General features: G+C 35.0%; 2 protein-coding genes, 6 non-coding genes and 1 pseudogene across 13 annotated transcripts; 6 read left to right on the forward strand and 3 right to left on the reverse strand.

The window, feature by feature from the left end:
- Window positions 1-4359: 4359 nt before the first annotated feature.
- Window positions 4360-4488, forward strand: LOC116134260 (annotated as a pseudogene).
- A 158-nt stretch (window positions 4489-4646) lies between these two features.
- Window positions 4647-7438, reverse strand: LOC116133974 (cysteine synthase-like). Its single transcript, XM_031419635.1, has 9 exons — window positions 7332-7438; window positions 7159-7216; window positions 6656-6919; window positions 6445-6582; window positions 6287-6338; window positions 6098-6177; window positions 5306-5365; window positions 5115-5195; window positions 4647-4736 (listed from the first exon to the last, which is right to left on the reverse strand). The coding sequence occupies exons 1-9, from the start codon at window positions 7421-7423 to the stop codon at window positions 4647-4649; spliced, it is 915 nt and encodes a 304-aa protein (XP_031275495.1). The 5' UTR covers window positions 7424-7438.
- On the reverse strand, window positions 5716-5788 carry TRNAK-CUU. The gene has a single exon. It is a non-coding gene; the product is annotated as a tRNA-Lys (tRNA).
- Window positions 7439-14588: 7150 nt separating the features above from the next.
- LOC116134318 lies at window positions 14589-14750 on the forward strand. Its single transcript, XR_004128716.1, has one exon. It is a non-coding gene; the product is annotated as a U1 spliceosomal RNA (small nuclear RNA).
- A 1519-nt stretch (window positions 14751-16269) lies between these two features.
- On the forward strand, window positions 16270-16431 carry LOC116134240. Its single transcript, XR_004128698.1, has one exon. It is a non-coding gene; the product is annotated as a U1 spliceosomal RNA (small nuclear RNA).
- A 414-nt stretch (window positions 16432-16845) lies between these two features.
- On the forward strand, window positions 16846-17006 carry LOC116134311. Its single transcript, XR_004128715.1, has one exon. It is a non-coding gene; the product is annotated as a U1 spliceosomal RNA (small nuclear RNA).
- Window positions 17007-17887: 881 nt separating this feature from the next.
- On the forward strand, window positions 17888-18048 carry LOC116134303. The gene has a single exon (XR_004128714.1). It is a non-coding gene; the product is annotated as a U1 spliceosomal RNA (small nuclear RNA).
- Window positions 18049-18763: 715 nt separating this feature from the next.
- LOC116134247 lies at window positions 18764-18923 on the forward strand. The gene has a single exon (XR_004128699.1). It is a non-coding gene; the product is annotated as a U1 spliceosomal RNA (small nuclear RNA).
- Window positions 18924-19789: 866 nt separating this feature from the next.
- On the reverse strand, window positions 19790-24081 carry LOC116133351 (cysteine synthase). 6 transcript variants are annotated; one of them, XM_031419075.1, is made up of 11 exons: window positions 23996-24081; window positions 23360-23415; window positions 23137-23246; window positions 22777-22834; window positions 22263-22526; window positions 22056-22193; window positions 21890-21941; window positions 21320-21399; window positions 20617-20676; window positions 20372-20452; window positions 19790-20148 (listed from the first exon to the last, which is right to left on the reverse strand). In XM_031419075.1, the coding sequence occupies exons 2-11, from the start codon at window positions 23399-23401 to the stop codon at window positions 20056-20058; spliced, it is 978 nt and encodes a 325-aa protein (XP_031274935.1). In that variant the 5' UTR covers window positions 23402-23415; window positions 23996-24081; the 3' UTR covers window positions 19790-20055. The 6 variants fall into 6 exon arrangements, with proteins under 6 accessions (XP_031274935.1, XP_031274928.1, XP_031274941.1 ...); XM_031419068.1 differs by lacking the exon at window positions 23996-24081 and adding an exon at window positions 23791-23948; XM_031419081.1 differs by lacking the exon at window positions 23996-24081 and adding an exon at window positions 23712-23756.
- Window positions 24082-26830: the final 2749 nt, after the last annotated feature.

A 26830-nucleotide genomic window follows, 5' to 3' on the forward strand; every position in this document is an offset into this window, starting at 1 on the left:
TAATGAAGCCAAACATCACTGTAGATAGATAACGCTCTCCAGCACTGGGGAAAACAACTTGCGCAAGTGGCCGAAGAAATGGCAAGGTTAATGTCGCTTTATGAGTATGAACTGACCAACAATTTTTTGCCATTAGTACACCCGTCACCATGCCTGTTTATCTAGTCATGCTTCATTAGAGTATAATGAATAAGGGACTCAAGTTTGGCTATATAAATCAGGTTAAGGTCAGAAAAAGAGACAAACATTTTTGGAATGCAAAAACACTGGTTGGATNTATCATAGTCTCGATACACTTCTCAATGTAGCCAATCACTACAGTATTGATAGCTCTGAATAGAATTATGTTGGGCTAGTGTCAAACTATACAAACTGGTGCACAAGGCGCTCTGGTGATCTCAAGTCTAAGGATCACATGCACCACCATCCGTTAGAGGAATTATTCCATAGACACTAGCTTTACCATCCATATGGAATCCTCCGGTGGGTCTGTTCAGTGAACTTGCCTTCAGCAAGCACCCATGCATTGCACCAGGTTGTCGGCAAACAACCTTGACAGGTGAGATCAGTCACTACCTTTCGACACGGTCGTTCAACGCTATGATAGCCTTACCGTATTATATGTGTCCTTGATCAGAATAATACTGGGGCTATGGACGTTTCTAGAATGACCACCATATGTGATCATAAGGTTCTCACTATCAAGATTTGAAATACTTGATACCCTCATCACGGTTCTACTATCCTAAGGACATATATCATTACATATAAGTATGATTTACACGATATAGAAGAATATGTCTTTTATTGATGAATAAACATTTATTATAGAGTCAATCTTACAATAATTGATTGGCTTTAGGGCATCTACTCTAACTCGAAGGTTTCGCACTTGTCATTGTTCTCTTGTACCAATGCAATGAGGGTGGCGATCTGATCCGCTACATCAGGCGAGGGTGTGTCGATGCTTGTAGTCATGATGGCTAAGTGAACGAAATGGGAGCAAACAAAGTAGGTCGTTGATAGTCAAATGATTGTCATGGCCCCCATGGTGCGCCAAACTGTAGATGATAAAATCTAAGGTTGATTCGGAAAGGACGAATCTTGTGAGAAGCGAGCCACTGACAATCTGATGGACCTACACAAAGAGAATAAAGTAACGTGAAGGCTCGGGGGACACCAATGTGGTGTTTGTAGTAGGCACTCCGACGTTCAAATCAGCACGGTTGAAGGTATTTAGTGAGGGCTGAGAACGGGAAGGGTTTACCGTAATAATGTGGCTAGGGCTAGATTGACACAAAGTGGCCAAAGCACAACTTTGTCGTGGCTGAGGGTGGTGAAGTTAGTCAAAACTAAGCTTCACGGCGAGGAAAAACGGTGATTCTTGAGAGCAAGAATTTAGGAGCTAACACTATGGGTGATTTCTAAATGAATAATGAGAGGACTGACCTCTATTTATATAATGAACCAAAAAGGTTGGAGTCCTAAGTCTTACTAAGTAGAGAAGTTTGAATTAGGAAGGAAATCTTGTGACTTGTCGTTATCTAGTCAGGACTACCAATTCGAGTAAGATCTTGGATCTTGATTGAAGTGAAAAGTAGATAGAACTTTGATTCATATTTTGGGACTGATGTGGGCTAATGGGCTAGAACCCAATTTAGTTTAGTTTGTAGAATAACCCAAGTCATGAAGTGGTCAGTTCACAAGTTGGATTTAACCGTAGGTTCAACCGGAATTAGGTTAGAGCACTGGACCGTAATATGTTTATTTTGTTATTAGACCTCGTTAGGCCCAATATAATTTTTTTTCCATACACATCTCAATCAATTGTCGTTGGTTCTGCTTAGCACCTAATGGAGTCAAACATCACTGTAGATAGATAACGCTCTCCAGCACTGGGGAAAACAACTTGCGCAGGTAGCCGAAGAAATGGCAAGGTTAATGTCGCTTAATGAGTATGAACTGACCAACAATTTTTTGCCATTAGTACACCCTTCACCATGCCTGTTTATCTAGTCATGCTTTATTAGAGTATAATGAATAAGGGACTCAAGTTTGGCTATATAAATCAGGTTAAGGTCAGAAAAAGAGACAAACATTTTTGGAATGCAAAAACACTGGTTGGATCCAATTCTACCAATAATGAAGAAAGAAAATTACTCTCGGTTTTCTATTAAATACAAAGATGGTTGGTTGTAAAAAATTCTCTTTAAGAACATTTAGATGAATTGAAATTTACAAATAAAATTAGAAAATTCAAAGAGAAAATTAAGAAATCAAGAAAACAATCCATCAGATTATAGAAACTAATTAAGACGCATGATTTTTTTTTTTTTTTTTAATGACCAGGGTGTCTGCTTCAACTTACGCGCACTTCAACTAATTCTATGGAACCCTGAAATTATTAAACTAATAAAAACTCTAATGGCTTACCCCTATTAACAATCGAGGAAGGACTCAAACTCAAGACATCTTGAGTAATACACCTAAGAATCCCTATCGAATCATTCGACCACCTAAAAGTAGTTGAACTATTATGAATGTTTATATACAACTTCAATGTGATTTACTTCCTCTTTTAGTAACACAGAAGGGATGACATGTAAAATCATAGTGTGTTAAATGTGTGGCATATATGAGTGGTCAGCCGAAGCACCTTTCAAATAATTCTCAACTACGGTTTAAACTAAGCAACATATAACCAAAGTGATATACCATTTGATTTCTTATATCAACTAAAAATTATTACACTTACAAGAAGGAACTTCCCTGCAGCATTTTCAGGCCTCTTGGCCAACCGTATAGCAACAAAATCCCAAAAGCTTGTATTCAGAATCGTATAACTAAAGCTAAAGCTAAAGCAAACATTACAAATTTGCAATACCGAGATCAATATTTCCAACAAGCAAGTAGTGGAAACAATAAGAATATGCAGGACTACAAGCAAATTATCAAATGGCAAAACATTGCATACCAGAAATACAATATCCAAAAAAGGTTAACTACCCAGTAAACGCAACAATCCAAATAAAACAAAGTTTGACCAAAAAATAACAGAATTATCAAACACCAATATGCAGATTTTGGTCACAGGTCATGTACAAGTCCATATATTGACAATAAAAATACCAAAGATGATATGATGGTGACCTGGTTAGCAGTAATGAATTATTTTCTCTGCCAAATTACTAAGCATAAAACAATAAAATAGATCAATTTCGTGGAAGGATCTCTAATACTTTGACAAGATTCTCCTCAGTATATTGTCTTATTCTCTTGCTCAAAGAATTGACTACTAGACTAATTGGTCTACTCAATCCATTCCATGGAAAGTACATTTTTCTCACATGTTGAAATGAACTGTCATATCTTTTTTGAACCTTCCAATTCTACATTATTTAAATCCTATTGTTATAGAAAGATATACCAGAATCTAATATTTAAGATATTCTCATAGGTTGAAACTTTGGACTAAATGTTGGAAGATGGAATTAATTTTGACCCAAATTATCTTTGGGTGGTCAAGTCATTCAATATGAACTATTGGGTGTATTATCAAGAGTAATTGAGTTCAAGTCCCTCCTCAGTTGCTAATAAGGGTAATCATTAGAACTCTTACTCCAACCACCCAAATGGGAGGATTACCCTTTCTTATAAACTCTTATAAACTAGTAGGCATAAGTGTGCCTAGTCGGTATGGGACTCTAAACCTGGATTCTGATACTATGATAGAATTTGAGGTGAGCATGACTCCTCACCCAATAAGACCTTGTTGAATAGGAGAATTACCTCCTCTTATAAACCAGTAAGCTTAAGCGTGCCTAGTCAATGTAGACTCCAACAAATTTCATAAAACTTAATAACCTTTACCTCCAATGTTAGTCTCCTTCCAATGTAGATATCTTGCAGAAGGTTTTTAAGGTTTATTGAGAAATCAAGTCAAATTTGCACATCTCAATATCTCCTGGAAGAGTACATAAAAATTCCAAAATTTTGGCCTTTTAAGCTAACCTATCATTGAAGTCTTTTTAAGAGATAATTAAACGGTGGATTCTTCATCTAAGAATATAAATAAAATTTCTCAGGTATAAATATTCGTATTTTCTTCAAAATTTACACTTCAAACTCACTAAGAAAAGAGATGATAAGAGTTAACTCCTTTTGTAGAGGGGGTTGTGCGATAGAAAAGAGTTGTCCGAAACTCTCTTTCTCCTGATGACATTGATGGCCCGTAAGTGATGAAAATCCAGAAGAATAGAAAATGACAGAAGAACTTTCAACAATCCCACATCAGTCTGATACAAATGTCAGTTAAAAGGTTTACATGTACAAATAAAGAGGTTAGCCCACCGTTCCAACATGCTTACCTGGACGGGGTCTTCGGGTGACCAGAAAGGCCCAAGGCCTAGGTTGGTGGCTTCCATTGCACTTAGGTCTGCCCAAGAGGCAGAGCCTATGTCATAATTTGTGGCAGCGGGGGCAAACTGATGATGAAGATTAAACTGTAACTGACAATGCTCCAAAGGCTAACAAATAGTTTCGAAACTTGAATCACATCGAATTTATTAAGATCACCACAATTTATTTTTGTTGAATACAGTGAAGTTTATAAAAATGTAATATAGCTTGTGAATTTGATTAACTCCTCAATGGCTGGTCATATTTTCTGCCTCACGTCTAATGGAATCAAACAGCTCTGTGGATAGATAACGCTCTCCACCACTGGGAAAAATCACCTGCACATGAACCCAAACAAATTCAATGGTAGCTGCAATATAATGCAGATTATGAAAGGGTTTAGCCATTTGTCCACCTCAAACAATGCTTGTTTATTAGGCAAGGTATCAGCAATGCATAATTGCGTTAGGTTCAAATCCGGAAAACGGATGAACTAAACCCCAGTTAGACCAGAATTTTTGGCAGCCAATCTGATGTTATTAGTTTGTTGAAGTGCAAATGTATCTTAATATTGCTTAAATTTGCTTTTTGTGACCCAACTGAAGTTATAAGCAGAATATCTTATGAATTTTAGACAACTATGCAAAATACTAATAAACAGTAGATAAATACTAATTTCTATATTTTGAATGTAAAAGAACAAAATCAAAACTTACAACAAAAAGTTTCCCAGTATTTTCAGGCCTCTTTGCCAACTTTATAGCAGCAGCAGCAGCAGCCCCAGATGATATTCCTACCTGCCAAACAACCCCACAATTAGCATCAGAAATATAATGTACTTCAACTGAGATTAACAAAAATGGAATGCTTGCTAGTACTTGAAGCAATTTCGGAACTGTAAACGTACCAACAAACCCTCTTTCAGAGCAAGCAGCTTAGCGGTTTCTATAGCTTCCTCGCTTGATATCTGGAAAAAGCCACGGCAGTAGTACAAGTCAGACATTGTTGTATCGGCAATTTAACATACTTCAGACTACAGTTATTTTCACGGTAAAAATGAGTAGCTAGCCTTGAAGTATATATTTTGATCTACTAATGTAAAAGCTCCATGCCTCCATCGCAAGGGACTCATAGTTCTTTAAAGCATAATTACAGAGTACAATCCATTTTGCTCTACTATTCTAAAAGTTCCACCCTATGAACCAGTCTAAATTAAGAAATATCCCTAAAAAAAAAAAAGACCCTCGATTTTCATAAATCAAACCCAGAATTATCATAACCAAGAGGCAAAACAACACTTAAAAGCTGGGAGATTAACGCCCACCGTGGGGCTCGAACCCACGACCACAAGGTTAAGAGCCTTGCGCTCTACCGAGTGAGCTAGACGGGCTGGGTACAAGTTAGGAGATTTGCAGCAAGTCACCAAAAAACTTTGATCAACTTAAACAAAAGACCTCTTCAATCTCCATTGTAGCCTAATAGTCCGACTTTATAACCACAATTTGCTACTTTATATTGATCCTACACCGGATCCATGACTAGAACTGGAGATAATAATAAGAGTTTCATGTATGATGTAATCTCAGTGTGAGGGGTTTTTGCCAGAAATACAAAAATAAACATAAATGTAGTGCTAGCAGATAAACTTGTGCATGCCAATTCAAAGTAAACAAGCAAGAAATTGATTTTAAGACTTAACTGGAATAACTTCATCAAGTATGTTAACATCCAAAGTATCAGCAATGAAACCAGCTCCAATGCCTTGGATCAGATGCTTTCCTATGAAAGGATGCACCACAAAATTTTACACAACAAGGAAACAACTGTCTTCAAAATAGAAATTCAAAATCTGTGCAAGAATGCAAAATCTTTCCAATAGTTAACTCACCAGGTTGTCCTCCATTTAAGATTGCACTTTCAGATGGTTCTATACCATATACCTACAAGTAAATAATGAAAAAGAAAACTACTGGTATAAATACTCAGGACATTTTTTTCTCTTTCACAAAATTCCAACAAATGCTCAGACAATACTCTAGAGATAACCTTAAAATTTGGGTTCTTCTCTTTGAGGAATCTCCCTGCACCGGATATTGTACCACCAGTCCCTATCCCTGAGATAAGGGCATCAACTTTCCCTCCTGAGTCTTTCCATATCTCTGGGCCAGTGGTTTCATAATGAATCTACACAAATGATCACAAACACATTCATATATTTTTTAACCAACCTACTTTGTGATATCAATCAAAAGAGTACCTCAGGATTGGCAGGATTTGCAAATTGCTTAAGCATATAACCATTCGGTGTATTATTTACTATCTCCTCAGCTTTTTTTAAGATCCCATCAAGTCCCAAGGATACATCGAAGAGACATAACTCAGCTCCAAAAGCTCGCAGCACAATTTTTCTCTCAATACTACATTCTGACGGCAGCATAATGATGACTTTGTAACCCCTTGCTGCTGCAATGGAGGCTATTCCAATGCCAGTGTTGCCACTGGTAATCTCTACAAGGACAGTCTTTGGAGAATATCATTCAAAACACATCCAGAAGGAAGTTTGTTAGTTCACATGTTGCACATTTTGTGCCACTGATGTTCAAATTTATCAAAAGTACACCACTAGTTTGAGGTTGGTAAACCGTTCTTTAAAAGTCATTGCACCTTACTTGATTATGTTAACAAGTAACGTTAATTTGCATAATCTTTATGATTAGCCTAACAAATCAACTTTAGAAATGAAGGATTTTCAATGCATACCTTTCCTGGCGTAATTAAGCCCCTATCCTCTGCATCTTTGATCATACTATATGCAATCCTTCATGCCAAACATTTAAAGCCAATTATATGGATATGAGCATATACATTTACATGGTCATACAAAGAAGAAGAATTGAGAAAAAGAAAATATTTTCTTTTATATATATACACACCTGTCTTTGACACTAGAGCAAGGTTGCATCGTTTCTAGCTTGGCGGCAATTCGAGCTACACAACCATCCACAACATGATTGAGATATACCATTGGTGTATGGCCTATCAGCTGAACAAACCCACATTGCAGATAAGATTACAGTAACTAAAGACAAATGGAAAGATAGAAAGCACACAAATTAAGTGAATAAAAATTACTTCAGTAATATCTTTCTTGATTGCTGTCTCCTCCTCCATGGAGCAACTTCAATAAACACTACAAAAGATATCAAGCAGCAGATTAAACATGTGCCACAACAGCCCAGGCATAAATTTCTTTGGACTTGAAAAAAAACACTTAATGACTGTTTCATAAGCCATTCAAAATTTTGGTTTTCCTAGAAAAGATTAAGAAAAGTTCTTTTATTCTTTCATCAAAAATGCTTTAGATGAGCTATCAAACAGCCTGAATCACCTCAGAAGGAGATTCAATTAAACAATTCACAAGAAACAGAGAAAAGAAAAGTACCCACAATCAATAAAATAACAAAATTTAGAGAGCAAAATAGAGCACAAAAAAAAAAGAGAAAAGCAATCTCAGATACTTGTATTTATCAATCAAGAATCAATATAATAGGTTAAGCTAAGAAAAATGAATTACCCAGTAATATTTCCAATAAGGATGTCAAGGCGCAACCTGGAGACTAAAGCTGTAGGATTATAAACAAATGATCCAATGGATAAATATAGAGAAAAAAACATATCATATGCAGTAAGAGTCAACAACTTGATTAAAATAGTTTCAATATGGGAACTTGAAGAACAAGTCATAAAAATTTCTAAGACCAATTAGTTTCAACATCAGAAAGTATGAGCAAACAAATAAAAACAATACCCAGCATCAGAATCAGTCAATAAATAAACAAGATATGCAGAAGTCCACATAATTCACATTTAAAAAGAATATAAAGAAGATATGAGTTGACCACTGCACTAACCTGGTAATGAGACCTCATAAAATAGCTAATATAATCAAAAATATGAACAAAAACAAAAACAAAAAATGTCTACATTTAAAAACTGGCAGCTGGTTTTCTATGGATTTGTCCTCATTGTGGAGTGGTTTCTTCCTCACCAAGTCTCCATTGTTTTTTCCTTTTCTTAATGTTGACTAAGGACACTCGGGTCTCTCACGCTTCATGGACAGTTTTTTTTTTTTTTTTTTTTTTTTTTTGGCTCATATATGGTCAACTATTGCATGCAAGATAGGTAACATCATGTGTTCATGTATTGAAGTTCACTGCAACAGTAGATTTTTGAAAATATTTATAAATTAAGTATGCTTGAATTTGATTCAATGAATTTCACATACTTAACATAAGTCCAATATTGCAACTCCCCTCTATGTAAACAAACACTTAATAACTGTTTCATTAGCCATTCAAAATTTTGGTTTTCCAAGAAAAGATTAAGAAAATTTCTTTTATTCTTTCATCAAAACTGCTTTAGATGAGCTATTAAACAGCCTGAATCACCTCAGAAGGAGAATCAATTAAACAATTCACAAGAAACAGAGAAAAGAAAAGTACCCACAATCAATAAAATACCAAAATTTAGAGAGCAATATATAGCACAAAAAAGGAGAAAAGTAACCTCAGATACTTATATTTATAATCAAGAATCAGTCTAAACAGAGGATAATAGGTTAAGGTAAGAAAAATGAATTACCCAGTAATATATTCCAATAAGGATATCAAGCAGCCTGGACACTAAAGCTGTAGGAATTATAAACAACTGATCCAATGAGATACATATAGATAAAAATACATATCATATGCAATAAGAGTCAACAACTTGATTAAAATAGTTTCAACATAGGAACTTGGAGAAAAAGTCACAAAAGTTTCTATGACCAATTATTTTCAACATCAGAAAGTTTGAGCAAACAAACAAAAAAATACCCAGTATCAGACTCAGTCAATAAATTAAGATTTTGGTGAAAATAAAATATGCAGAAGTCCACATAATTCACATTTAAAAATAACTTAAAGAAGATATGAGTTGACCGCTGCACGTACCAACCTGGTAATGAGACCTCATAAAATAGCCAATATAATCAAACATGTGAACAAAAACTAAAAAAACAAAAAAAACTAAAACTAGAAAAGTCTACATTTAAAAACTGGCAGCTGGTTTTCTATGGATTTGTCCTCATTGTGGAGTGGCTTCTTCTTCACCAAGTCACCATTGTCTTTTTTTTTACTTTTCTTAATGTTGACTAGAGGACACGCTAGTCTCTCACACTTAATGGACAGTTTTTTTTTTTTTTTTTTTTGGCTCATATATAGTCTATCAACTATTGCATGCAAGATAGGTAACATCATGTGTTCATGTATTGAAGTTCACTGCAACAATAGATTTTTGAAAATATTTATAAATTAAGTATGCTTGAATTTGATTCAATGAATTTTACATACTTAACATAAGTCCAATATCGCAACTCCAACTCCCCCTTATCGGGCTTTATGTAAAAAAAGGTTTGAGCGGTATATGCATATTAAAAAGAATCATGCCAAGTGTAACGCCTCTCAAGCATTCCATCAAACACTTGGAGTGCGCCACTCCGATACTCTAGAGTTCTCTTGAACCTTCTAAAATACTTTTGTATTTACTAGACTCTTATAATTAATAAAGTAGTTGGTAGATGGTAGTTCGTAAGTAGTAGCTTAGAGTTAGCTAATCTCCACCGTTGATTGGAGAAGATCTAGACCGTCCATTGTAAACTTCATCTACTATAAAAGGGGGAGGCCTTCATTTGGCCAAACCATCCAAAAATTGTAAAGCATTTTCTTATTAGTAAAGAGTTATCTCTTCTAGCATCTCTTATGAGTGAGTTTATGTGAGTGTTCTTTTATTCTCAAGGCTAGAAGCTTGAGCGAGCAAGGCTGACTTAGGGCAATCGTCGGGAGATTGGCACCTAAGACCGCACGAGTCTGAGAGGAAATAGTCGGGTCATGACATTTGGTATCAGAGCAGACTCGATCCGTCTTTCGATGTCCCGCCAAACACCCACGTAGGGGCGTCCACTTGTGATTATGGGTCCACACGAGAGTGAGGTGGACGGCTAGACAAGGGGCCCCACTTGTGACGAGGGCGTCGGTGGGGGGAGAATGTAACGAATCCCAATCGGAAGCGTATTGGGGAAGTCCTAGACTTATAAATGGGGGAGTCCCTCCACCTGATATGTTAGCTTTTTAGGTATAAAATTCCCAGCCCGTGACAAATGGTATTAGAGTAGACCCGATCCGTCTTTCGATGTCTCGCCAAGCACCCATGCAAGCGCGTCCACGTGTGATTGTGGGTCCACATGAGAGTGAGGTGCATGGATAGGTAAAGGGGGGCCCACCTGTAACGATGGCGTCACAGGATTGGGTGGGGGATAATGTAACCAATCCCACATCGAAAGTGTATTGGGGAAGTCCTGGGCTTATAAATGGGTTGAGTCCCTCCATCTAATAGGTTAGCCTTTTGGGTGTGAAACTCCCAGCTCGTGACAAGTGGTATCAGAGCAAAGTCGATCCGTCTTTTGATGTCCCGCCAAGCACTCATGCAGGGGCATCCACGTGTGATTGTGGGTCCACAAGAGAGTGAAGTGGACAGGTAGGCAGAGGGCCCCACTAGTGACGAGGGCGTCATAGGATTGGATGGGGAGAGAATGTAACGAATCCCACATCGGAAGTGTATTGGGGAGGTCTTGGGCTTATAAATGGGGGGAGTCCCTCCTACTAATAGGTTAGCCTTTTGGGTGTAAAACATGACAAAAGGAAGCTGCACTTTTTATTAAATTTTATAATGACAAATTTTCCTATATATGAGATTGTTTGTAGTCATATCTAAATTTATGAGAATGAATAATAAACATAGGATTTGAAATATGAGATTGTTTGTATTCATATATAAATTTATCATTTTTTTTCCTCAAAATATTGGTAGTTATGTTAATCTATATATTTTTTGTGTTGTTTAAATCTATTATATTCATGAGATTATTTGTTAGCTCTATTTTTTCTGAACTTTCAATTTGATTATCTAAAATTTTGTTTTAGGAATAATGGTGGGAGGTATATAGCAGAAGTGAAGAAAATGTTACTTTTTAAGCTTTAAAATCGGGTATCTTAAGAAATGGGGCATTCTTTAGTCCATTAGTGGGCAATAGCTCCACTCAACACAAATTCTACCTTGAACTAGTGCTGGCCTTTTCATAATTGCTTATCACATAGATGGTTTTGTCTTTTGAATTAGCAAACCCTTTTTAAATTCTTTGCTTGTGGGTATGACTAAGAATTATTGATCAAACAGACAAATTGACTTGAGCTTCTAGAATTTGCATACCCTCTTGTTTTATTATGAATCTGGATACAGGTTTAATCATCTCATTGGATCTCAAGGATGCAAGACCAAATTGGCAATTGACTTATCTTTCATATGTGCTATGGCCGTTACCTCACATTTACGTTGCCCATAAATTTTGATGTTGACAACTTTAAAAGTGGGTCAAAACAAGAATTAAATTTTAAATATACTTGGTTCTTTACATGGTATGACACTATATTCATCTAAAAGAAGCTAAAGCAGCAATGGAGATTTTTAATAAAGATAGGATTTGAAAATTCATAAACCAACTATTACAAGTACTTCTAGAACTGGATGTTCGAAAATTCATAATGCAGTATTTATGTTCTTCTAATAACACTTCACTTATCAATGAATAGAAAATAAACTTGATTAAAGCTTTTTTATTATATTGTTTTCTTGAAAAATTCTTTCATAATTAATTTGGATATAGGTTTAATCATCTATTTACAGTGGCGGATCTAGGAATTTCACTCGATGGGGGCAAAAAATTAAAACCAATCATATTCATACTTTTTTTTCATTACGATGAGCTTCAACAAAAAGTTACAAAAGGCAAATAAATATCTTCAAAAAAAATAATTTTTCTACAATTGTCCTCGACGAATTTTCATATTCTAAAAATGTTGGATAATCATCTTATCGTTAATTGTATCAAATACATCTTTCTCAATATAGGTGACCAAGCAATCATTCATCCATTGATCTCCCATTCGATTGCATAACTGACTTTTCATAAAATTCACTATAGAAAAGGCCCTTTCAACGCTTGCACAATCGCAACTGGTAAAACCAATGCAACGTTTACAAGCTTATACACCAACAGATACGAAAAAAAAAAATTTAAACCGAACTAAATTCTTAGCCAAATCACCAATTCCTTGTAACTCAGCCAATTCATCACAAGAACAATTCAACTCAATAGTGATGAAAATTTGTCATGTGCTCAACTCTCTATCGTGGCCGCCTTCGAATTGCAAACATATCATTGATATTCAAAATGGCAATATCATGCTTTTGGCAAAATGAAGAAACTTCACTCAACAAAGATTCACATCCGGACTTTGACTATGGCCATAGCATTTACAATGTCTTGATCTTTTCCCTGCAATGCTTGTGACAACTCATTAGTAATTGTCAATATATTTTTCATCATATGTAAGCTAAATGCAAAATCAAAGGAATAGATTAAATCTAATAGATTACATGCTTCATCCCTTTGTTCAGGATTTAAACCATTTTCTTCAATAACCTCAAGCACATCACCCAAAAAGGAGAATAAAAGGATTAAGTTGATTAGCAGTCTATTATAAAAATGCCCAGATTTCTCCCCTTAGTTACGTGCAAACCTAACAACTCTTATTCCTTTAATTTTCACTTCTAATAAAACTTTTAAAAACTAATAGATCCCCTTGCATAAAAATAAAAATCACAAACAATAGGTAATAAATATGTTAGGATTAAAAACGGGGTTTTACAAAAACAAAATCCAAACTTACCGCAGGGACCAGACCGTTCCGTTCTCAAAATCTCAAACTTTTATAGGGGCAAAATTTAAATCAATATAAATATAAATTTTAAATTTTAAAAAAATTGAGTGGGGGTCGTGTCCCCTCGTCATTCATTAAATCCGCCCCTGTCTGAGCCTTAGTTTATAATAATAGATAAGTGGTATCATCTAATAAATTAGTGTTTTCAAAAAGTTAACGAGCGCACGATCCCTGTCTTAAGCATGCTAAAAGAATCGTAGATTTCCCGAACACCTTGATTACAAAAAAAAAAAATAATAAATAAATTCATAGATTCCGCCAGTAAGAAACATAAAATTCATATATGAAATAAATTTTGTTATGATCTCTAAATTTTTACTTTCTTTTTGTATTGTGTGGATAAGTTTCTTCTCCTTTGAGTATTAATTTGACATGTTTCATTAACCATCAAACTATTAACTGCAGTTTTCTTTCTTCTGTTTTGATGAATACATTTTTTTTTTTTTTTAATGATGTCAAAATCAGTAACATGAATCTGATTATAGAATTCAACTTAATTATTTTGAAAAATGGTAGTAGATTATGACATGGTCCTAAGGGCGCCGTGGGGGGTAAGTTTTGAGACTGCTAATTTATTTATTTATTTTACAATTATAAGAGTTTTTATGCATCATATAGTGTTTCATTCACATTAAAAGTCTTTGTAATTAAAAAAATTACTCTGAATTACTTTCTATCAGGTGATGATATACAAGTGCTTTTCCATTATAAGTGCAAAATATATTTTTAGGCAATAGTATTTATTCTTCTCGAGACATTCCCACACCCAAAAATATGAAACTAATTCCCGATCAAGACTCAGGTAAATGCCTCAAGTCACAAGTTATTTCTAGTGAGATTCGAACCTCTGATATTGCAAGTAAAGTTCGCCCATTGGAAGTCCAGTTACTAGTTGGACCACAGCTCGTTGCAATAGTATTTTTTTGTGAAAGTACTTTAAAAGTGTTTTATATCCAAACATCTTTCTAATTTAAAAAATAATGAATACAAATATTTTGTGTATTTCAAACATAAAACAGATATCCCAAACATACTTGGAATTAGTTTAAAAACAATAATTTGAACACTTCCATCTACATTTCATTAAAGAGTAAACTCTTTTTGTAGAGGGTTGGGCAGTCGACACAGTTGTTTCAAAAACCTCTCTCTCTTAGTGACATTGATGCCAGTAAGATAGAGCCATTTTTTTAGGTGAAAAATCCAAAAGAATGGCAATGGCAAAAGAACAAGCTTCCTAAATCCCACATCTATCTGATATAAATGCAAGTAAAAGCGTCACATGTACAAGTAAAGAGGTTAGCTCACCACTGAAACATACTTACCTGGACGGGGTCAATGGGCGATCAGGAAGACTCATGGCCTAGGGTGGTGGCCTCCATTGCACTTGGGAGGTGCACCAGCCTAAGGTCTGCCCAAATCGGCAGAGCCTGCGTCATAATTTGTGGTAGCGGAGGCCTGCGTTCGCGCGGCCTCTACCAATTTTAAGTTAAGTTTCTTATGATGTTTATGTTTCAACTTGTTCCAATTGATAATGTTCAGAAAAGATGTTTTATTCAATCATTAATTACTTCAATCTTTTAGTTCAGAGAAATTTATAGGATGTGTTTTGTAAATTAGAGTAATAACTCAATGAGTCTAATGGAGTCAAACAGCTCTGTAGACAGACAACGCTCTCCTCCACAGGAAAAGTCTCCTGCACACCGACCCACAACCCAAACAATTTGAATGGTTGCCTATAAGTCTATAACATGTTGCACCACAAAATTTACACAAAATCAAACGCTCAAAAAATACACAAAAAGAACAAATTATTAGCACAAATAATCAGGACATCTTTTCCTCTATCTCAAAACTTATATAAATGCTCAAACAATACACTGGAGACAACCTTAATATTTGGGTTCTTCTCTTTGAGGAATCTCTCAGTACTAGATATTGTACCACCAGTCCCTATCCCCCGCGATAAGGGCATCGACTTTCCCTATAGAGTCTTTCCATATCTCTAACCAGTGGTTTCATAATGAATCTACAAATATGATCACAAACACGTTCAAATATTTGTTGGAATACCTCAGAATTGTCAGGATATGCATATTGCCAAAGCATATAACCATTAGGTGTACTATTCATTTTCCCCTCGTCGACCATATATATCTCTGCTCCAAAAGTTAATGTACTTACATTGAAATGTATATTTAACATAAGAGACAATTTAAATTTTAAGAGGACTGAAAATAAAACAATTGACAAGTGCATAAGGCTTTATGATTAGCCTAACAAATCAACCTTAAAAACGGAAGATTTTCATTGCATACTTTTCCCGAGGTAATTAAGCCCCTATCCTCTGCATCTTTGATCGTATCATATGCAACCCTTTATGCCAAACATATATATATATATATATATAGGGAGAGAGAGAGTTGTCTTTGGCACAAGAGCGTTCCATCATTTCTAGCTTGGCGGCGATAGGGGCAACGCAACCATCCACAACATGGTTGAGATATTGTACCATTGGCGTATTGCCTATCAATTGAACAAATCCACATTGCAGATGAGATTACGGTAATTGAAGACAAATAGAAAGAAACCACAGAAGACGCAATAGTTTCACTTTCTGATCAGCCAAGCCAGAATGACAATGAAACCATAACTGCTGCAATTTTCTTTCTTCTGTTCTCATGAACACAGTTTTTATTTTATTGGGAGATGATAATATGTCAATAAATGTTCATGTTTTCTGCCCCATTCTAATACAATCAAACAGTGGTGTCGAAAGATAAAGCTCTCATGAACAAACAAGCAAAATAAAACTAGCATGAACCGAAAATTCCATAGTTAATATCTTGAGTACGAGAGGACATTTAAAAAATAAAAATAGCGAAAATAGGCCCCAGAGAGTGAGAGAACCTCGTTAAGAATATCCCACACTGAAGCAACACAAAGCGAGAGTTGAGGCCAAGCCGGTATATATTGAAGAGCGAACCCCCACGCAAACATACTTACCTGGACGGGGTCAATGGGCGATCAAGAAAGCTCATGGCCTAGGTTGGTGGCCTCCATTGCACTTGGGAGGCGCACCCGCTTAAGGTCTACCCAAAGTGGTGGAGCCTACGTCATAATTTGTGATAGTGGGGGCCTGCGTTCGCGCGGCCCCTATCAATTAGAAAGCCTAATTATTATAGATTGTCTCTCTTAATGTTGGTCAGTGGAATGATGTTGATCCTGTTTACGGTGGTTGATTATAATTTACAAAGTTGTCTTCGAGTGGCCATTTCTTCTTTGATTCTAAATATTTTCATTTAAATCTATGAATCGAATAGTGTTATTGTTAACAATCTAAGAAAATCTTTGGTAAAATATTATTACATATTTGATTGAAGATTCTTTAATCCAATACTGCTCAAAGCCCCAAAATAAAAAATTGACACTCAAAATGATTCCGGCCTAAATTAGGATTGATTCAACAGTTTAGTTTAGCCACACCCCTCAAACTGTAGTCCCACATCGAGAAACTACAGTGGTAGATCTGCAGGGGAGGGGTTTAAAATAGAAGTGCAACGCACTGAGAAACATACTTACCTGGACGGGGTCAATGGGCGATCAGGATGACCCATGGCCTAGGGTGGTGGCCTCCATTGCACTTGGGAGGTGCACCACGCTAAGGTCTCCTCAAGTAGGAGAGCCTACGTCATAATTTGTGGTAGCGGGGGCCTGCGTTCGCGCGGCCCCTACCTCAATCCAATTTTAAAATTTGCAATTCCTTTATATTTTAAGTTTTGTTTATACACTACAGATGGATGAAGTGTTGAAACTAGTGCCTTCTTGATTGTAGAACAATCTAGGTCAAAGGTTGATTTTTGATGGATTGTAGCTTGAATGACAAAATTGCAGAGTATTCTGATGTTAGATCACTATAAAAAAATAATATGCTCATTGAATTTTTAACAGTACACTCTGATAGTAGCTAGAATAGTTGTTGTATGAGGTCATCCAATGCTAGACTAGGCACACAATACGAGTATAAGAGCCTATCCCATCCCACAATGGAACCAATTGTTGCTCCTACCTTCTTCCATAATCCAGGCTTAGTTGCTGCTATCTTCTTCCTCTCAGCCCCATCCATCCATAACCCGAGATCCGAAAGAAAAGAGATAAGAAGCCGAATGTGATCTAAATTCATAATGGAGTCCAACCACCATGTAAAATGTAATGGATGGTAACTCCTCAACTCCAATGGACTGCTGCAAAAATGAAAAGTGATTGATTTTTATTTTTCTTTCTAATTTCGAATTGTTTCTGTAGTGGGAAATTATCTATTTGTTCTTGTTAAAAGATTTTAGATTTGATTGTTTAATATGGATTTTATTCATTCTAAAGTGCTAATTTCTAATGAAAGTAGAATATGAGTTCGGATTACTTATATCAGTTTATAAAACTGTCAACAAGCTCACTTTGATTTTATCCAATGTTTTGGTCATTTGATGCCTCACGTTACTGAAACTAACTCTGGCTTGTCAAGCATTTGATAAGAATTTTTAGTCCCACATTGACAAGTTAAACTATTGGAGTCCATGGTGGCAACTTTAAAATATAAGCACAAAACTCTGGAAAACATACTTACCTGGACGGGGTCAATGGGCGATCAAGAAGACTCATGGCCTAGGGTGGTGGCCTCCATTGCACTTGGGAGGTGCACCAGCCTAAGGTCTCCCCAAGAGGGAGAGCCTACGTCATAATTTGTGACAGTGGGGGCCTGCGTTCGCGCGGCTCCTATCCAAGTCTCTTATCTCAAGCTTTGTGATCTGTTCATTTAGTAATTTGCGGCAAAATCTTAGCGCTGTTTATTTAAACTATTTAATTTGGTTTATAAATTCTAATTAACCTGTTGGAGCCAATCCTGATATTTTCATTGTAGCTTTCCTAAAACCCACTTTGTTCAATGAACATTAAGGAACGTACAAGTTGATTCAGACACCTCGGTTACTAAAAAAAAAAGTTAATGAATATTTATTACTCTTATTGTATGAACAGTTGAAATAAATTAATGTTTAAATTCTTTTATTATCTAATCATAATTCAGAAAGATGAAATAATTTATATGTTTATAGAACATATATGCTTAAAAGTTGTATAGGTAGTTGATCAAACTAATAGAAATAAATTAATTTCAATTGGAAGAATTTATAAAATTATACAATCAAGGATACCCATTGGGAAAGGGAACTAATCAATTCACTTGAAGTTTATGTTGTATTCAATTAATTCCCTTTTGAAGTTTTATCAAGAGTTGTTGGGTAATTTTTTGAAAAGAAATTTCAATGTTAATATAAAAAGCTGAATTTTAATTAAAAAAAAACGGGAGTCCAGAAAAATCTGAATAATTTGGAAGTTTAACAAGTGAAAGTTGGGGAGTGTCCCACATAGGAAAAGCATAAAGGGATGGAAATGGAAGGATAAGTATAAAACAAAGAAAAGACGAACAGCACAACTTACATACCTGGACGGGGTCGATGGGTGATCAAGAAGGCCCATGGCCTAGGGAGGTGGCCTCCATTGCACTTAAAGGAGGTGCACCACCCTAACATCTCCCTTTGTGGAGACTGTACGTCATAATTTGTGGTAGCGGGGGCTGCGTACGCGCAACCCCTCCTAATTCAATTCATATTACAATTTTATTTTCGTTCAAAATACCAGGCAAATGTTGTTAAAACAATAACTTATTTGTAAGCAAGTTTTGGCTTAATTTTTGCCGGGTTGACTTAATTTTGGCCGTACTATTAATGAGCAGACTACTTTTTCTAACCCAAATTCGCTTGCTTAATTTTGGACTTTTTTTCACTCAAATAACACTTTTTGTTTTAAATATCACTTTATTATTTAAATTTATATTTCGTTTTCGGTTCTAACATCGTTGCTATCTCACACCAAAACCTCTTAAACTTTACTCCTACCAACCCTGTCAATCGCCGACAATCAAGCAATTATGATTTACGTAACTGCCTCTCTCAAGTCAAATTCTAATCAAATTCAACCCTAATTGGCTTAATTTGTTTAGGTGTGTACCTTTTGGCTTAATTTTGGCCATACAGATACTATTAATTGATGTGAAGAGGGCAAATTTTGATCATTTCGGCCATACCATTAATTGTAATTGTATAGCTAGAATCTAGTTTAATTGGAATTCAACTATAATATACATTGCTTCGATTTCAAATTTCAAATTTGATCTCCTTCCCTACTTCACAAGCAGTAGCCAGCTTAATACCCCATTTGCTAGCCTCACGAGCAAAGCCGTGTCCTTCATTACAAGCTTGTACACATGTTTCTAAAGCTAGTCACATTCTCAATATAATCTCACTAGCATACAATATGCAGGATTATATAGAGATTACATCCATGTTAATGTGTTATGCAGCTGAATATCATCGCGAATTCTTGTTAATATGTGGTTTGTTTCAACACAACACCAACCAACCATGCAATGAGTGAATATCAAAAGCGAGAGCAGTAAACAATTTACTAGAATATCACAAGCCATTCTTTATTCATATTTGATAGCAACAAAAGACTCCACAGTTCTGAGTTCACCTTTTTCCTAAGATTTTACACAAGCTGTGAAGCCTTAAAGGGTTATTTCTAACTATTTATTTATAAAACATGAAGAAGCAAAAACATCCAAACCAAATAAAACCGTAACTTGAAAAGTGTTTTCTCCGCTTCAATCTTCGGACGCCATTAGCGTAGAATACAGATTTGGCACCTTTTGGACTTGGGGAATGCTTCAAGGCTCAAATGTCATACTTTCTGCCTCCTTTTTAATTGATTCAAACAGCACAGACGAGAGGTAACGCTCTCCAAAGCTGGGGAAAACAACCTGTTTAAGATTCAAAAGAAGAGATCAGCCGCACAATTCGTTACTTGACCAGACAAGAAGTAAAATCTTTTCGACATGATTAAAGGGATTTATATACAGTGTGCAACAAGAAATTTCTTTCTTAGAGCACCTATTAGTTATATATACCTAGGATAGCTTAAACAGATGGCTTAATCATAACATGTAAACTGCTATATCTCTGTCAAAAAAGCATCAAACTTACCACAATAAGTTTTCCAGCATTTTCTGGCCTCTTTGCTATCTTAATTGCAGCAGCAGCAGCGGCACCAGATGATATCCCAACCTGCAATAGCATTTTTACAATTATTACAAAAGTTAGGTAATCACAGAAGCATCCAATAAAGGACTTTTGATTCATATACCAAGAAATTTTGTGATAAAATCCGGAAATGATAAAGAAAACCTCAGGGCTTCCTTTTTGAAACAGATTATTAGAGTCAAACTTACCAACAATCCTTCTTTCAGTGCAAGAAGCTTGGCAGTTTCAATTGCTTCATCACTTGATATCTGCAAATGCCAGCAAAGCCATATTGTCATTATGATTTGATTTCTGTTATAAATTATTGACTTCAACATCTTAGGGAGGAATAATGTGGTAATGAGTTCATCAAAATGACAAAAAAAACATCATAACTATCACAACGGCCATGGCCAAATTCAGAAAGATAAGGAATTGTAAATTCTCGAAAAAATGTGGCTGTGTCTCAGACTTGTTACTTATATCCCCTTGCATATGCACAATAAAATGGTGTATCTATGCACCCTCCACAGAGAAAGACTTCAGGCAAAATCACCAAATCTTACATCGCCTAATTAAGGATTTAAAATCCTAGATTTTTGGTTCATCCAAATTGATTGAACCACGAAACAGTCAAGCTGCTTCAAGCTAACAGGCATTCATTGTCACTTGACAAGCCTTCCAGAGACAGAAAAATGTGTCACATGATCCTGTGTCACATGATCCTGTTTAGAGAACAGAACCCAATCGTACTTGAAAGACAAGTGCATTCGCATGAATGATATTCCTCATTGTGTAACAATTCTTTCACTTACGGAAATGACTAAAATGAACAATAGAGATCATATTAACAGACAAATTACTTCACATGTTGAATGGAAGATAAATCCAATCAAATGTTTTGACGCTTACTTGAACAACATCATCAAGCATGTTCACATCCAAAACTCCGGGGATGAAGCCAGCACCAATTCCTTGAATCTTGTGAGGACCTAAGATATTTAAAAGCATTCAGTTCATCTTCTAGCACTATAACAAAAAAGAAGATACTGCTCACTTCCAAAATGTATAAATACAGGTAAATTTGACAGAAGATCTCAAATATCAGAGGAATTGCTAAGTAGGCAAAGCTGACACAGATATGAAGATATACAAACAACCAATCATAACTATGGCAAACTTGTTATGAACAAAGATAAATATCAACACCAACAAAGATATGACCACTCAACCAAATCAAATTTGAAGAATAAATATCAAGAAAGAAGAATACGATAAAAATTTATTTTAAAAAAAAAAAAAGTGGAGAAATTAATAAGGGTCTGAATGATGCGTCCTCCAAACCCTAAGTGTCCTCAATTTCCTTCATCCATGGTAGCCATTTTGCAAATACACATTCATGTATAGAATAACTTATGTAAGTACAACTCAAACAAGTATGAAATACAAGGAAGAAGAATGTGAATAGAGCATGTGACTCACCTGGCTTCCCTCCAGACAATATAGCACTTTCTACTGGTTCTACACCATAGAGCTACACAAAGCAAGGTTGTAAACAGAAAACATGAGAAATAAGAAAATCAGTATACACACTAAACAAATTTCTATTAAAACTTTTTTCCATTCAAATCAAGCACTGAAAGCTTACCTTAACATCAGGGTTCTGCTCTTTAAGATACTTTCCAGCACCTGTGACCGTACCACCAGTCCCGATACCAGAAACAAGGGCATCAACTTTCCCACCTGTCCCTTTCCAGATCTCTGGTCCAGTAGTCTCATAGTGGACCTAAACAGACAGAAGAACCAGATTGAAAACCTCTCCAAATGCATGCAGAAAATTTGATATAAACATTACCTTTGGGTTGGCAGGGTTTTCAAATTGCTGAAGAATAAAGGAATTGGGTGTCTTATCCCTTATCTCTTCTGCCTTCTGAACAGCCCCTTTCATGCCCCTAGCTGGATCAGTGAGAACAAGCTCAGCTCCAAAACCTCGGAGAACCATTCTTCTCTCAAGACTCATTGAAGATGGCATTGTAATAATAAGTTTGTAACCCTTGGCCGCTGCCATGAACGCCAACCCTATGCCAGTATTACCACTGGTAGGCTCAATCAGAACACTCTAAACCACAAAAGAACAAGAAAAAAGTTTGTTAAAAAGAAAGCCTTCTCGTCACTCTATCCATGTTTTAGACTACAGAAGCACTAAAAGAACATAGTATCTGCATCAACAGAAAGATAATATTGAAAAAGATGCGAAGAGGCCTTGGATCTCTAAATTAAAGTAACAACAAAATGCAAAATTATGTTTAAACTTGGTGAACATTTCAACAAAGGAAGCTAACATGTGTCTGAACAACTCAATCACTAACCTCTCCCGGAGAAATGAGACCCTTCTTCTCTGCATCTGCAATCATACTATATCCGATCCTGCAAGCAAGGGAACAAACAAAAATGTCATATTCACTGAAAACAACCCCAACTTGATAATAAACACTTCTCGAACACAATTGGTTGGATGATATTGAGCCATGGGAATTTTATTGGAGACCAAAATTTGATAAGAGCAAACATTTTGGACATGAATGTCAGTTTCATATAGCCCCAGCCCCAGAATAACAGTTCATCATTGAATCTATAATCTTGAATCTCATAGAACCTGTATCATAATCCTTGACTATGATGCTCTTATTCTTGAATCCTCTACATCCAGAACAAAGGAGATTCAATACCTATCTTTTACACTAGAGCAGGGTTCCATCATCTCCAGCTTGGCAGCAATTCGAGCCACACAGCCATCCACAATACGGTTGAGATACACCAATGGTGTGTTACCAATCAACTATACAAGTCAAAAACCAAAGCATGCATAAGGTTGGCAAAACGTAAACATCAGAGATTCAAATTCAATAAACCATAAAAAACTCCGAGAATGTTGATAAAAAAACAGCTTACTTCAGTAACATCTTTGGCAATCACACACTTCTCTTCCGCCATTTTTTGTCAAATCACTGTACAAAGAATATCAATCAATATTAAAAAGTTGACAACTTTCATCGAAACCCATATGGCAGCCAAGAAAAAGAAAAGAACATGAACAGAACAGAAATTAACACCCACCAAATCCAAAACCAACCAGACAATAAACAGAACTGAAGAAAACAAAAAAGGCTAAACCACAACAAACTTAATGCCCAGTTATGTGATAGGAACCTGGCTATCCAAAGTAAGATTTCAAAAACAAAACCTTGAAGATTAAAGCTTTAGAAAGTCTTCTGAGAAAACAGTAAGATTTCAAAAACAAAACCTGGAAGATTAAAGCTTTACAAAGTCTTCTAAGAAAACAAAGGAAGTAGACAGAGAAGATTTAAACTTTAACAACTTACCAAGAAAAGCTTATCTGGGTTTGGTTAGAAAATGACAAGAAAGCCAAATGTCTGATCTTTAAATGCTCACCGAGAAAACACAAGAAATACAAAGAAATTTCCTGGGAATAACCCCTTTTGACATTTTCTCTATACATAAAACAATCCTTGAATCCCAAGCCTGCTAAACAATAATAAATTAATAAATATTTATTATTTTAATTACCTCAAGTTTAGCTGTCTGGATGCAAAGGATGCTGGAAAGTGACAAAAGCAAAAACTGAATAGAGGTTTGGCTTTGTTAATAATTTTCTTCCCCTTTTTTGTTAATTTTGTGGGTGGTCACGTCATGTGGAAATTTTAGCTGTGGTTTATAACAATTTCCTCCTCAAAGTTTCAGGAAAATAAAACACACCCAAAGGTGTCAAATAATAACAAATATATCCAAAAAAAGAAAAAGTTTGTTTTACCATAAAAATTACTATAATACCTTTTGTCTAATTACAAATTCTTTTAAGTTTTTATTTCTTCAACTTAAATTATCAATTATATAAAAATTGAAGAAATAAAAGCTGAAAAGGATTTGAGACTTTGTTTTGGAAAGACTTTTTAGTATTCTTGATCTCATTATACTTTTTTTTTTTTTTGGTAACTAGGGGTATTCGGACCAACTTATCTCAACTAATCTCCCAAAATTTTGAAATAAATGATCTAGTAAATCTCCTCAGTAATCATCCTTATTAGTGTTTGGGAGGACTCGAACTCAAAAACTCATATTGGACTCCTTTCCTCTTTTACCATCAGGCCACCTAGTGGTGATTATCTTATTATACTTGACTCTCCCATTTTATTTTATTCAATTTTTAGTATGTTATTCAATTAAATTTAGGGTTTATAATAAAACAAAGGGTACTATGGTAAAGTAATCAAACCTTTTGGTGTTTTTAATTTTCCTCAAACCTTGAGGAGGACATTTTATAACCCCTTCTCGTTGGCGGTCAATCGATGGCGGCGTGATAGTGCAGTTGGATTCCTTGATCAAATGCAATTTCTCTTTTTAGTGTGACAGATGGCAACACCAAATTGGATATTTAATATCTTAATTTTAGAATTTATTGAAATTTTTGTTAGCGTGACAAATGGCAAACCAGATTGGATTTTTAAATTACTGTAGATACTATGATGTATTTGAATATTTTAGTAAACATTAAAGATCATCGAATTGGAATCTTAATTTTATTATCTATTGGTGCATTATATATTTTTAGATTGTTCATTACTATAATAATCTAACACTCTTTAGGTAGTTATTTTATTTATATACTTGGGTACCCGTCCAAATTCAAAGAGGAACCAGCTTCAACCGGTTTCTTAAATTTGGAATTGAAATCAAAACCCATTGGTTCTAATTCGTAGAAGCCAATAACTAGGTAAATTTAATTATCTCTACTGTTTAAAAAAATAACAAATAAACCCTCTAAAATTACAAATACATCACTAATAGTTTACAAAAATTACAATTTAATATTGGCTCTTATTCGAGTACCCAAATCTCGATTCTAGTTTTGGTTCTAACGCTAGTTCGCTATTTCAGTTTTTAGTTCCTATAGGAGTGGAATCGAAATTAGAATTGGAATCGACCGGTTCCTGATTTTTAGAATCGAAACCTATTTTGTGAAAGCTAATTTCGAGTAGAAATCAAAATCAAAATCTCGAGTATCCGCTGGTTCTGATTCTAAATGGTTGTTTTGCATGCCCCTGTAATGCTTTGTTTATAGATCTCACGTCATGCCAAATTGCTGCTAACATGACTTTACTACGTGGCATTTTGTATTTTTATTTTATAACTTATTATATTAAGTTCTCGAGAAGGCCAGTGATAATTCAAGCACTGTATTGGCTGAATATGTCACAAGAGTATATATTTTCAATAAAACTATGTTTACTCACAATTTTACTAACCATCTTACTATCCTGATAAATATAACGGTATAGTATCAGTACTATGCTTATGGTACCCGTACTATACCGTTATATTTTTCAGGATTGTAAGATGGTTAGTAAGATTGTAAGTAAGCATAGTATTACTCATATATTTTATTCAATGGTCCTTTTTAGTAATTTTTGTTATTCCCATTGTATTTATGTGACCATTCAGATTCTCCAAAAGCCATGTTACCTTGTTTTTTTTTTTTTTTAAATTGAATGAGTTAACGACTTTCTCTGACATATATAATGGCCTGATGAGACTTTGTATTCACGTACTTTTAAAATAACATTTATTATCTAAATTCATATGTTACTACAACAATGAGTAAACTCGATCCAAGTTATTAGGGTTTTTAAAGAGAAGAGATCGATGAGTCTTTTAGTGGTGGAATATTAAATTTTAGTGATTGAGATTGATCAGAATTTAATTTGAAAGAGACAATCGCACAAATCCTAATCACTCAATTATTAATGATTGATAGGATCGATAGGAGTAAGGTTTGAGAGGTTTTGGTAAGTGATGATCGAAGAAGAGAATGGTAGTATGAGATCACAACAATACTAAAATAAAAAATAAAATATAAATTTAGATAATAAAATAATATTAAAAAAATTTGTTAATGAGAAAGTGTACTCTATTTTGGGAAAAAGTCCTTTAATTGAATTTAGTGGAACTTTTTAACTGTCAGTAATTGACCATTATCATGTAATTGAACTTCTTATTCCATGCTATGATTTAATAAACAATCTTGTCGTTTTACTTATTTAAAGTTTAAGAATAAATCAAATACTTATTACACAATCTATTTAAAAAGATTTGACAAATTCTATCAGGATTTCAAAAGATTTGAAAAATCAAAATTAAATATATTAAATTGGAATGCATTTAAATAATAGCCACAAAATAGGAAGCATTATTGATACATGTTTGGACAGGTCAAGCAACTTTGAGATAACTTAAAAAAATCTCTTTCTTTATGAATGAGACTGTGAATTTTGTAATTATTATTAAATAATTATGCTTCACATGTACGTACTTATCCATATCATGTTTCAATTTTTCAAATCTAAT

This window comes from Pistacia vera, unplaced genomic scaffold, assembly GCF_008641045.1.
Source record: "Pistacia vera cultivar Batoury unplaced genomic scaffold, PisVer_v2 Contig108, whole genome shotgun sequence".
NCBI classification, from domain to species: Eukaryota; Viridiplantae; Streptophyta; class Magnoliopsida; order Sapindales; family Anacardiaceae; genus Pistacia; species Pistacia vera.

Bases quoted from the DNA above. Each gene is read 5' to 3' on its own strand.
- LOC116133974 (XM_031419635.1), bottom strand. From the start codon at position 7,423: ATGGTATATCTCAATCATGTTGTGGATGGTTGTGTAGCTCGAATTGCC. The intron at 6,920-7,158 runs GTATGCATTGAA...TATTCTCCAAAG, and splicing joins GCTTAATTACGCCAGGAAAG to ACTGTCCTTGTAGAGATTAC. The intron at 6,339-6,444 runs GTTATCTCTAGA...ATTTACTTGTAG, and splicing joins AGAAGAACCCAAATTTTAAG to GTATATGGTATAGAACCATC.
- LOC116133351 (XM_031419075.1), bottom strand. From the start codon at position 23,401: ATGGCGGAAGAGAAGTGTGTGATTGCCAAAGATGTTACTGAA. The intron at 22,527-22,776 runs GTTAGTGATTGA...TTTGTGGTTTAG, and splicing joins GTCTCATTTCTCCGGGAGAG to AGTGTTCTGATTGAGCCTAC. The intron at 20,453-20,616 runs GTAAGTTTGACT...ATGCTATTGCAG, and splicing joins CACTGAAAGAAGGATTGTTG to GTTGGGATATCATCTGGTGC.